Genomic DNA, 13,570 nt, shown 5'->3' on the forward strand with positions numbered 1-13,570 from the left:
GACCCTGCACTACACATGGGGGAGAGAGTGACAGACCCTGCACTACACATGGAGGAGAGAGAGTGACAGACCCTGCACTACACATGGAGGAGAGAGAGTGACAGACCCTGCACTACACATGGAGGAGAGAGAGTGACAGACCCCGCACTACACATGGAGGAGAGAGAGTGACAGACCCTGCACTACACATGGGGGAGAGAGTGACAGACCCCGCACTACACATGGAGGAGAGAGAGTGACAGACCCTGCACTACACATGGAGGAGAGAGAGTGACAGACCCTGCACTACACATGGAGGAGAGAGAGTGACAGACCCTGCACTACACATGGAGGAGAGAGAGTGACAGACCCCGCACTACACATGGAGGAGAGAGAGTGACAGACCCCGCACTACACATGGAGGAGAGAGAGTGACAGACCCCGCACTACACATGGAGGAGAGAGAGTGACAGACCCCACACTACACATGGGGGAGAGAGTGACAGACCCCGCACTACACATGGAGGAGAGAGAGTGACAGACCCTGCACTACACATGGGTGGGAGAGAGTGACAGACCCTGCACTACACATGGGGGGGAGAGAGTGACAGACCCCGCACTACACATGGAGGAGAGAGAGTGACAGACCCCACACTACACATGGGGGAGAGAGTGACAGACCCCACACTACAGATGGGGGAGAGAGTGACAGACCCCGCACTACACATGGAGGAGAGAGAGTGACAGACCCTGCACTACACATGGGTGGGAGAGAGTGACAGACCCTGCACTACACATGGGGGGAGAGAGTGACAGACCCTGTGAAGAAACGGGGTCAGTGGGTGCTCTCGTCCGCTGGCCCGGCTGTCTTTAGCAAGACTGCATGGACCACAGCTCATACCACTGAACGCCCGCTCTCTCTCCCAGTGGGCAATACACTACACAGACAACACAGGGTTAAGGTAAAACAATGTGGCAATACTTTATTGAACTACAGCACACAATAGCAAACAGAACAATCCCAACATGGCTGTAATTGCTTGATTACATGGGCACATTTCAATTCAATTCAATTCAAATGAGCTTTATTGGCAGGACTAAGTACATGTTAGCATTGCCAAAGCATATGGTAAAAAGAACGCATATAAAAGATCACTGCGTCTCCATGTATTTCCAGTATGACATGATGTCAGAGCTCCCAGGGTCGCTACTCCATCTGTGGATGAACGCACAGAGAAGGGGCAGCGAAAAGCATAGGGAGATGACCAAGAACTGTCCATAGAGTCCATACAAGGTTCAGAGCCAGTTGACATGTCAGAGCTCCCAGGGTCGCTACTCCATCTGTGGATGCACGCACAGAGAAGAGGTAACGACAAGCATAGGGAGATGACCAAGAACTGTCCATAGAGTCCATACAAGGTCCAAAGCCAGTTGCCACGAGAGTCACCACCTGGCTTATCTGACCATCCCCATGGAACCAGGTGACCAGCGGGTCCCAAACCTGGCATGGTTCAGAGATGGTCACTGGATCAGATCTGTGTCCTTCCAACCGGAGCCGAAAACCCCTAGGTTGTTACCTATAGAATCATAGATCAGTGTCCCTCGTGATGGTGCCATGATGAATTGGGTGCAGTGCGTTCTCTTGTCTGTTGGGGTGGTTTGCAAAATGTCTGGCTGGTAGCTCTGTGTTACTTCACTCTCCCAGGATGTGATCTCTGAGTCTTTTTATACCCAAGGCATGTAAGGTATTTTTAGAATTACATAGCACTACTTGACCATTCAATCTATTTGCACAGTCTTTCCATCTCTGGTTTAGAAGTCACCAAGCTAGTTCTGGAATTCAATGCACAATTAGCATATCAGCACACATCAATAAACAAAGATAAACCCACACTATGTACAAGTCACTATTACAGACTTACACTGTATGTTAAATGGTATCAGTTTGCAAGTCTGTCTTCTTGAACCACCAGACAGACCCCGCACTACACATGGAGGAGAGAGAGTGACAGACCCCAAGTTATTCTTCTGTTCAATAGAAGGGAGAATACATCATCTACACTTTTATATCCTCTTCAATGATTTCCCCTTATTATCTCCAGGTAATTGTTTTGGGTTTTTTTTAAATAGGAGATTTTTTCTAATTGACCTATGAAAGATGAATAAGGACAGAGGCAAATTAGCGGAGAAGATATTAAAACTCACCCTAGAGATAATCTTCCATCTTACTGGAGAGGTGAGAGGCTCTGATGTCATCACATGAACTCATTCTCTATGGGAATAACAGGGGATATGACCGGAGAGATGATGGACTCTGGAGATGTCTGTAGTGATATTATTGATGTCTCCACACTCAGGATTACACAGTAGTGAAGATCTCTAGTGATCGCTGTCAGGCCCCTGTATCTGAAGGATGGGGAGGAACCCTGGGCCCAATCCTGGAGCCTCTACCTCACCCCCTAATACATGAGGACATCAATAACCAGAAGATTCTAGAACTCACCAACAAGATGATTGAGCTGCTGACTGGACAGGTGACGCTGCTGGGAATGCTGGGACATTATACAGGACAGCACTGGAGGATTCTGGGTGATTATGGTATCATTGTGTGTGTCAGGTTCCTATAAGGTGTCAGGACGTCACCGTCTATTTCTCCATGGAGGAGTGGGAGTATCTAGAAGGACACAAGGATCGGTACCAGGAGGTGATGATGGAGGAGCATCGGCCCCGCACATCACCAGGTAATAGACAGGACTAAATACACACGGCCTATAATTCTCTGTATGTAATAATGGTGTCAGTCCTGTCTGTGTCTCCTCAGTTCTCTCCAGTAAGAGGACAACCCCAGAGAGATGTCCCACTCCTCCTCCTCCTCCACAGGACCATCAGGTAGATGGAGATCTCCCAATGATGTGTAGACGGCTGTGACGTCCTTGTGTTCCGTCTTGTTTTCTCCTCCAGAATTATATGTTTTACTAGATAGTGGCCCGATTCTAACGCATCAGGTATTCTAGAATATCTATGACAGAACTTCTTCAGTAAACGTAGCATATAACAGCCCACGTAGCATATAGCACAGCCAGGTAGCATATAACACAGCCCACGTAGCATATAACACAGCCCACGTAGCATATAACACAGCCTACGTAGCATATAACACATCCCACGTAGCATATAACACAGCCCACGTAGCATGTAGCACAGCTACGTAGCATATAACATAACCACGTAGTATATAGCACAGCCACGTAGCATATAACAGCCCACATAGTATATAACACAGCCACTTTGCACAGCCGCGTAACATATAACAGCCCACGTAGTATATAGCACAGCCATGTAGCATATAGCACAGCCATGTAGTTTCTAACACAGCCCACGTAGCATATAACACAGCCACATAGCATATAGCACAGCCACGTAGCGTATAACAGCCCACATCGTATATAGCACACCCACGTAGCATATAACAGAGCCACGTAGTATATAGGACAGACACGTAGCATATAACACAACCACATAGTATATATCACAGCCACGTAGCAGATATCACAGCCACGTAGCATATAGCACAGCCACGTAGCATATAATACAGCCCACGTAGCATATAACAGCCCACGTAGTATATAGCACAGCCACGTAGCTTATAGCTCAGCCATGTAGTATCTAACATAGCCCACTTAGAATATAGCTGTCACGTAGCATATAACACAGCCCATATTGTATATAGCACAGACACGTAGTATATAACAAAACCACGTAGCATATAGCACAGCCACGTAGCATATAGCACAGCCACGTAGCATATAGCACAGCCACGTAGTATATAGCACAGCCACGTAGCATATAGCACAGCCCACGTAGCATATAACAGCCCACGTAGTATATAGCACAGCCACGTAGCGTATAGCACAGACGCAGCATATAACAGCCCATGTAGTATATAGCACAGCCATGTAGTCAGAGGCGTATCTAGGGTTTCTGGCACCCAGGGCAAGAATACATTTTGGCGCCCCCCCTCCCCCTTCCCAGGACATATGCGATTTGCACACTTAGTCATGTGCCCACGAGCCGCTCTCCTTAATGCTCTCAATAGTCAGTGAAAAACTGAGAGAAGCAGAAGAGAAGCTCGATGTCACAGGACCACAAGTATGAAAATCACATATGAGTGAAGTGTCCATGTGACGACTACTGGAACCTGCAGAGCTGAATCCTGAAATCGCAGCTTCTGAATTGTTACAACTAATGCACTGCACACTACTAGGATTCTCCCTTGCCGGTGGACGGTCATGTCAGCACAAGCATGTGATTTGTATACTTCTGACCACATTCCGACTAGACTCTCTCAGTTCATTTTCATTGACTGAGGTCACACATATCTAGTCAGCATGTGACCGCATTAATGTAAATCGCCAGCACGAGAGAATCCTGACAGTGTTCAGGGCGCATTGTGAGAAGTCAGAAGTCTGCAGTCATAAAGAATAACTGCAGACTCATTACAAACCTGGACATCCCCTTTAATGCTCCTAACATAAATAAAAACAAGAGAGTTAGTCAGTATCACAAATAACATTTACATCCAGGTACCTTATAGAGGACGTCATCTCTGGGGCCGTTCTCCTTCTTTTCTTCATCTTGTCCAGACCCCATGATGAGTTTTCTCACCCACAGCCGTCTCTGCAGACTTCCATCTTCTCCGCTCTTTTGCAGAAAATCTCCACATGATGCCCTTAAAGATACAAGTGTCATTATAATGCTCCTGAATAAAAAATTGCCCCTCACTATATTGTCTGCGCAAAATATGACCCCCACACTGTCCCTCTTATGGTACATGCTCTTCACACTGACCTCTCCTTTCCATACCGGCCCCCCTCTTCACACTGTCCTCTCACACTGTGTCCCCCTCTATAGGGCCCAGTATTTATACTGTACTCTCTCATCACACTCCCCCTCCTTGGTATACTGTCACCTCCTGGCTGTGCCCTTACACTGTCCCCCCTTGCTACGCCCCCATTACTCAGTTTCTATTCTGTGCCCACTCACTTTTCTCCCCCATACTGTCTCCTCACACTATTCCCCTCCCTCCTCATACTGTCTCCTCTCACATCCCTCCTGTTCACCATACTGTCTCCTCATATATTTTCCCCCTCACTTTCTATACTGCCTGCTCACCTGACTCCCCATACTGTGTCTGCACACATCCCAATTCCCTCACTCCCAGTACTCTGTTCACATACATTTTTCACATCGCTACTCATACTGTGTCCACATACATTCCCCCGTTCGCTCCTCATACTGTCTGCACCCATCCCCCATACTGTTTCCTCAGATATGCCCCCCATTCTCCTGTACTGTTTCCTCATATATGCCCATTATTTTCCTCTATGCCACCCCATCATTGCTCTCTTCACCAACTCCATCTTTGCCTTCTCCACCACCACTATCATTGCTTTCTCCCCCACCACCCCATAATTTCCCATTCCACCACCTCCATCATTTCCTCCTTTGCCTTTTCCACCATATCCATCACCTTCTCTTCCCTCACCATCCCCATCATTGCCCTTTCCACCACCATCACCATTGTCCTTTTCGCCACCATCACCATACTTGCCCATTCCACCACCTCCATCATTTTCTCTTCCTCCAATATCATCAGTGTGCTTTCCACCACCACCATCCTTGTCCATTCTACCACCACCATCATTTCTTCCCCCCTTCATTATTGCCCTTTCCACCACCTCCATGATTTCCTTCTCCCCACCATTCATTCTCCCCCACCACCATCATTGCTCATTCCAATTTCCACCTCCATCATTGCCTCCCCCCACCCCCATCATTGGCCATTCCACCTCCATCATTGCCCATTCCACCACATCCATCATTTCCTCCTCCCTCTCCATCTCAATTATTGCACTCTCCCTGTCAGCCCCATCATTGCCCTCGCCTCTCCTCCCCATACACACACACACAAAACATTTACGTTTCTGCACATTCACCCACAGCGCCAAGCATGCACGCACAAACACACACACACACACACACATATTGCGTACAGTATAATGGCCACACCTAGTTACTCCTACACATGCAGCTGAGCTCCGTACACCTTGCACACACGGCTCCGCTCCGTACACCTCGTACACACGCGGCTCCACTCCATACACCTCATAGACACACATGACTCCGCTCTATACACCTTGCACACACGGCTCCACTCCGTACACCTCGTACACACCCAGCTCAGCTCCGTACACCTCATACACACACGGCTCCGCTCCGTACACCTCGTACACACACGGCTCAGCTCCATACACCTTGCACACACCCAGTTCCGCTCTGTATACCTCGTACACACACGACACTGCTCTGTACACCTCGTACACACACGGCTCAGCTCCATACACCTTGCACACACCCAGTTCCGCTCTGTACACCTCATACACACCCAGCTACGCTCCATACACCTTGCACACACGGCTTCTGCTTTGTACACCTCGTACACGCACGGCTCTGCTACATCCACACAAACCACTCCTGACCCCACACAAAAGCTTACCCTCGTCCAGCACCATGAGAACCATCAGAGTCCTGCACTACACGGAGGCCCTTGATCATGTGACTCCTGACTCCTCCCCTCATGTGACCTCATCACAGGTCCTGTGCGCACAGAGCAGCGGCAGCAACAGCTGTGGTGTGCGGCTCTCTGCAGTGGAGGGGCTCTGCTGTGGGGTAGTTACGCCGCTGACACTTGGGATTCAACATGCAGCACTTTCTCTGAGCTGGCTGTCAATTTGACAGCCGGCTCAGAGAACGGGACTATCTCAGTGTGGGGGCGGCAGAATGCCGGCGACGAGGAGCCTCCTTGGACCGCCGCATCATCAGACGGCCTGCTGACGCCCCCCCTGTCAGCTGCGCCCGGGGCACATGCCCCGGCTGCCCCTCCCCTAGATACGCAACTGCATGTAGTATCTAACACAGCCTACGTAGCATATAGCACAGCCATGTAGCATATAACACAGCCACGTAGTATATAGCACAGCCAGGTAGCATATAACACAGCCCACGTAGTATATAGCACAGCCACGTAGTATATAGCACAGCCACGTAGCATATAACACAACCACATAGTATATAGCACAGCCACGTAGCATATAACAGCCCACGTAGTATATAGCACAATCCACGTATATAGTACATTCCACGTAGTATATAACACAGCCCACGTACTATATAGCACAGTGCACGTAGTATATAGTACAGTCCACGTACTATATAGCACAGCCACGTAGTATATAACACAGCCACGTAGTATATAGCACAGGTACAGCCGACGTAGTGTATAGCACAGCCACGTAGGATATAGCAGCCACTTACTATATAACACAGTCCACGTAGTATATAGCACAATTCACGTAGTATATAGTACAGTCCACGTAGTATATAGCACAGTCCACCTAGTAAATAGCACAGTGCACATAGTATATAGCACAGGCACAGCCCACGTAGTGTATAGCACAGCCACGTAGTATATAGCAGCTACGTAGTATATAGCACAGCCATGGAGTATATAACAGCCCACGTAGTATATAGAACAGCCCACGTAGTATATAGTAGTGTGGGCATCATATCCCTGTTAAAAAAATAATTAAAATAAAAAATAGTTATATACTCACCTTACGGCGGCCCCCGGATCCAGCCCAGGAGTTAGCAATGCTCTTGCCAGGTCCATTCCCAGTGATGCTTTGCTGCAATAACCTGTGAAGACATAGCGGTCTCGCATAATCCTACGTCATCTGGGGTCATTTCGCACGCATTACTGGGAACGGAGCTGCCGAGAGCATCGCGAGGATGGGAAAGGCTTTGGGGGCCGCCGGAAGGTGAGAATAGTAAGATTTTTTATTATTTTTAACATTATATATTTTCACTATTGATGCTGCATAGGCAGCATCAATAGTACAACCTGTCGCTGATTGGTCTGATCCCAGCGACGCGGGATTTCCGTTACAGACAAACAGATGGAAATGGACCTTAGACATTAGAATTATATATATAGATACTTGTGTAATGAGAGCGGTGGAGGCGGCAGGATCACAGCTGACCACAGACATCCCATGTCCGGTTCTTCTCACCATTATTCCCGGGGACTTCTCCCATCATCGGGGACTTTTACAATATTTGTTTTGCAGCTTTTGGATCCGGTTGAAGAACTGAACAATATTAATGGTCCAGAGAGAAATGTGAGGGGCGATCAGCGGTGTAAAGAGGAGACCCCTAATGTGAGGGGTGATCAGCGGTGTAAAGAGGAGACCCCTAATGTGAGGGGTGATGAGCAGTGTAAAGAAGAGACCCCTAATGTGAGGGGCAATCAGTGGTGTAAAGAGGAGACCCCTAATGTGAGGGGTGATGAGCAGTGTAAAGAGGAGACCCCTAATGTGAGGGGTGATGAGCAGTGTAAAGAGGAGACCCCTAATGTGAGGGGCGATCAGCGGTGTAAAGAGGAGACCCCTAATGTGAGGGGTGATCAGTGGTGTAAAGAGGAGACCCCTAATGTGAGGAGCGAACAGCTGTGTATAGAGGAGACCCCTAATGTGAGGAGCGATCAGCGGTGTAAAGAAGAGACCCCTAATGTGAGGGGCGGTCAGCGGTGTAAAGAGGAGACCCCTAATGTGAGGAGAGATCAGTGGTGTAAAGAGGAGATCCCTAATGTGAGGGGCGATCAGTGGTGTAAAGAGGAGACCCCTAATGTGAGGGGCAATCAGTGGTGTATAGAAGAGAACCCTAATGTGAGGGGCGGTCAGCGGTGTAAAGAGGAGACCCCTAATGTGAGGAGAGATCAGTGGTGTAAAGAGGAGATCCCTAATGTGAGGGGCGATCAGTGGTGTAAAGAGGAGATCCCTAATGTGAGGGGCGATCAGTGGTGTAAAGAGGAGACCCCTAATGTGAGGAGAGATCAGTGGTGTATAGAAGAGACCCCTAATGTGAGGGGCGATCAGTGGTGTAAAGAGGAGACCCCTAATGTGAGGGGCGATCAGTGGTGTAAAGAGGAGACCCCTAATGTGAGGGGCGATCAGCGGTGTATAGAGGAGACCCCTAATGTGAGGAGCGATCAGCGGTGTAAAGAAGAGACCCCTAATGTGAGGGGCGATCAGCGGTGTAAAGAGGAGACCCCTAATGTGAGGAGAGATCAGCGGTGTAAAGAGGAGACCCCTAATATGAGGGGCGATCAGCGGTGTAAAGAAGAGACCCCTACAGATCACCGCCCAGGTGAGTTGTGAATAAGAAGAGTAGTCACAGATTCCTCTCAGTCACCGAATACGAATTTTTTTAATGGTCTTTGATCTATCAGTTTTTCAGCAGTATATTCATCCCTTCACCCTTCATAAAAAAAATTAAATATCAATGTGTCTGAAGCTGTGATATCGGTGCAGGTGATAACACAGGATGTGCAGTCACATTATAGATGAAAAATACAGCTGGAGATGAATTCTGCCTATGTGAACGAGGCTGAGTCCTGTTTCCTATTATCTGCTGTCAGTACTGATGAGGTAAAGGTATTTGCTGCCAAATTTAGGGACTAAGAAACCATTAGCTTTTATTAAACTTATGTCATTGTGTGACAGAACATGGAGAAATCTGTTATGATTGTGTAGTAACTACTTATGGAAAAACTGCAACTGAACCAGCCAGCTCTTGCACAGGCTAGAGATCCTGTCCCCGCACTCTATAGTGGTTACTGCATGAGTTGAGTTAGCCCCAACCACAGACTAGACGATGGCAATTCGGACCAATGCTGCCCGAAAGGCCGTCAAGCGTGTCACGTTCCTCCTAAGGAACCGGAAGGCAGAGCAGAGTGCAAATTACCTACAGAAGGTAAAATGCGCTGAAAAAAATCCCAAAGTGAGTAAAATAAACCACGAAATACAAAATAAAGCAGTAAATAAATTAATTTACTGTTAGAAAATTAACCACCTACTTCCTAACTAGAAACAGAATATAGGTGAAGGATAAATAATGAAGAGAGAAACCCTAGATGGTCTTTCACTGACCAGCTTAAACAACAGCAATATGGATGGACTTCAAAATGAGACCATCACCAGCAGGAAATAGCAGCTGGGGTAAAGTATAGAAAGCTGCACCCGAAAGGTGATAGGGCAGACAAATGAGCAAATGAAAACACCTGGTACCCTAAAATCACTGTAGCAAGGATAACAGAAACTAAACTCCCGGAGAAAAAATGTATCTGCTGTGGCTCGGCGGACAGAGAAGCCAACCACAAAGCACAAACTCAGATGTGGAGATCGATATTATCACACACCCAAATTTCATGGTTACATGGAAAATGAGTATCATCTCTTAGAACCCATTGAGTCCTGATAGGATGTCTGGGGCCCAACAATTTAATCGTGAAACTCTTGAACAATTGTTCTACTGAAGTAATTTCATCAGGGAAATGTGCAGGATACAAGTTTAAAAATAGGAAAAAGGATATTCCTAGAGTCTGACTTTTTTCTAGGAGAAAAATATACAGATTTTAATTTTTTTAGTAATCACAAGGTGTTAAAAAGTGACAAATCTGCTTGGTTGTACATTTCTGTTGATGACTTCTTCTTTCTTATACAGTCTTTAGACACTTGTTTTATGGTATCATAAAGTCTTATTCCTCTTATGTCACCTTACATAAGGTAGCCATGGATATGGGTCTTGTGGTATAGGATTCTCAATATAATCAATATTATTAAGTAACTGTCTATGTGATTTGACTTTGTATTGTAGAAGGGTCGTTTTGGTAGTAAGACTTGTCACGGGGTCCTTCTCCGATAACACGCAATCAACAGAGCGAGGGAAGTGTGAACAATCCCAAGACCTATATTATAGGCAAAACTAAAAGGTCCATAAACAATCCACCACACTGAGGATATAATAGTCCAGAACACGAATGCAGTTCAGTGACAGGAAAAATGTCCAAGGAGATGAGAGTCCAATAATCCAGCAGACAGAGGATAAAAATGGTCCATATGCTTCCCCTTCTCCCTGACGTGCTGTCTTCACACCATCCTCACCACACAGAAACTGACTTTCAGCTCCTGTCCTCCCCAGCCCCCTCCTAATGTCCAGGGGTAGTCAGACAGGTTGGGGAGGTTTTCAGGCCTCCCAGACCTGACAAAGGTGCCTCGGGGATTAAGGCACTACACGGGGGTTCATCAAGAGGCATATATACAGTCAGGCTGCAGACAGTTAATTCAATTATCAGCCTTTTGGAAGGTAATTGAGACTCTAGACAATATGGGGAATACAAGGAGTGATACAGGGCAACAAGAGAACAATTTAAAAATCAGTAAAATATAAAGACATAAAATGATACCCACATAACATATCACACCATCATAAGACCATTGTTATCTGAGCAGTGCAACCGATCCTGCAGTCAGAGATTTGAGTTTACCAGTGGAAACCAAGTTTTAATGTTATGGTTTAACATTTTCAACATCTGTTTTATCCTTTTGACAGATTCTGGTATACAGAATACATATGATGACTATCCTGTTGTCCTAGATATACCCTCAGCCCTTCACACCCAAGATTTGTCATCTAATGCATTTAAACAATTCCTGTCTTCTGATTCACCCCAGAATGTTGGGCAAAATAAAAGCAACACGAAGGGTGATCAAGACCAAAAAGCTGACAAAGGGGAGAAGCCATATTCATGTCCAGAATGTAAGAAATGTTTTACCTGGAAATCATATCTTGATAACCATGTAAGAATTCACACGGAGGAGAAGCCATTTTCTTGTACCATATGTGGAAAGTGTTTTAAACAAAATTCAACTCTATTTGTACATCAGAGAATTCACAGTGGAAAACCATTTTCATGTCCAGAATGTGGAAAACGTTTTATCCACAAATCAAATCTTCTTAACCATCAACATACTCACACAGGGGAGAAGCCGTTTTCATGTTCAGAATGTGAGAAATGTTTTAATCGGAAATCACAGCTTGTTACACATCTAAAAACTCACACCGGGGAGAAGCCATTTTCTTGTTCAGAATGTGGAAAATATTTTCTTCACAAATTTGCTTTTGTTAGACACATGAGAATCCACACAAGTGCTAAATCATTTTTATGTTTACAATGTGGCAAATGTTATAACAGTAAATCACTTCTTGCTGAACATCTAAGAACTCACACAGGGGAGAAGCCGTATTCATGTCCAGAATGTTCAAATTGTTATAGCAATAACTCACAGCTTGCTGATCATATTAAAAATCATACAGGGGAGAAGCCGTTTTCATGTTCAGAATGTACGAAATGTTTTAATCGGAAATCACAGCTTACTGTACATCTAAAAACTCACACAGGGGAGAAGCCATTTTCATGTTCAGAATGTGATAAATGCTTTACTCAGAAATCAGATCTTCTTAGACATAAAATAATTCACACAGGGGAGAAACCATTTTCATGTACAATATGTGGTAAGTGTTTTAACCAAAAGTCAGCTGTGATTGTGCATCAGAGAATTCACACAGGAAAACCATTTTCATGCCCAGAATGTGGAAAAAGCTTTATCAATAAATCAAATCTTCTTAACCATCAAAATACTCACACCGGGGAGAAGCCATTTTGTTGTACCGTATGTGGGAAATGTTTTAACCAAAAGGTAACTCTAATTGTACATCAGAGAACTCACACAGGAAAACCATTTTCTTGCCCAGATTGTGCAAAATGCTTTATCAACAAATCTAATCTTCTTAGCCATCAAAAAATTCACACCAGGGAGAAGCCATATTCATGTTCAGAATGTGAGAAATGTTTTAATCGGAAATCACAGCTTAAGGTACATCTAAAATCTCACACCAAGGAGAAGCCATTTTCTTGTTCAGAATGTGGGAAATGTTTTGTTCACAAATTTGCTTTCGTTAGACATCTGAAAATTCACACTGGGTAGAATCCTTTTTCATGTACTCTATGTGGAAAGTGTTTTAAAAGAAAGTCACTTCAGTAAAATCTCTTTAGATGTCATGGAACTCACACACAGGGAAGCAGACCTTTTTTGTTTTTTTTTTAATCCCACAAAGGACAACATCTGCAAGGAGTTTGAATGTTCTCTCAGTGTTTGCATGGGTTTTCTCCCACACTCCAAAGACATACCATTAGGTTGTGTAGTTTGTGAGTCCCTATGGGGGTTACCCTCTTTCCCTTGTTTTTAAATGTTTTTTTATCATGTGTTTTGGTGTCAATAAAAAGGAATGTTTTTTGACTTTTTAAATTTCTTAAATTTTCCTATTTTTCTTATATTACCGTATATACTCGAGTATAAGCCGAGATTTTCAGCCCATTTTTTTGGGCTGAAAGTCCCCCTCTCGGCTTATACTCGAGTCATATACCCGGGTGTCAGCAGGGGAGGGAGAGCGGGGGCCGTGTAATCATACTTACCTGCTGCGGCGCGGTCCCTGCAGTCCCTGGCTTCTCCGGCGCTGCAGATTCTTCCTGTACTGAGCGGTCACATGGCACTGCTCATTACAGAAATGAATAGGCGGCTCCACCCCCATAGGGGAGGAGCCGCATATTCATTGCTGTAAATGATCGGTGCCA

The 13,570-nt window shown here is 45.7% G+C and overlaps 1 protein-coding gene across 3 annotated transcripts in view; it reads left to right on the forward strand.

Moving 5' to 3' along the window:
- The window catches only part of LOC138658905 (oocyte zinc finger protein XlCOF6-like), a 110,887-nt gene extending 97,643 nt beyond the window's left edge, over positions 1 to 13,244 (forward strand). Inside the window, exons 2-7 of one of the 3 annotated variants that reach the window (XM_069745869.1) lie at positions 2,110 to 2,215; positions 2,337 to 2,513; positions 2,597 to 2,720; positions 2,801 to 2,868; positions 8,166 to 9,243; positions 11,488 to 13,075. In XM_069745869.1, the coding sequence (XP_069601970.1) occupies positions 2,138 to 2,215; positions 2,337 to 2,513; positions 2,597 to 2,720; positions 2,801 to 2,868; positions 8,166 to 9,243; positions 11,488 to 12,923 (2,961 nt within the window). In that variant the 5' untranslated portion in view covers positions 2,110 to 2,137 and the 3' untranslated portion in view covers positions 12,924 to 13,075. Of the gene's footprint in view, positions 1 to 2,109; positions 2,216 to 2,336; positions 2,514 to 2,596; positions 2,721 to 2,800; positions 2,869 to 8,165; positions 9,244 to 11,487 lie in introns of all 3 variants that reach the window. The other 2 variants (XM_069745870.1, XM_069745871.1) reach the window with 2 other exon arrangements.
- Positions 13,245 to 13,570: the final 326 nt, after the last annotated feature.

The sequence above is a fragment of the Ranitomeya imitator genome, chromosome 1, assembly GCF_032444005.1.
Source record: "Ranitomeya imitator isolate aRanImi1 chromosome 1, aRanImi1.pri, whole genome shotgun sequence".
NCBI classification, from domain to species: domain Eukaryota; kingdom Metazoa; phylum Chordata; class Amphibia; order Anura; family Dendrobatidae; genus Ranitomeya; species Ranitomeya imitator.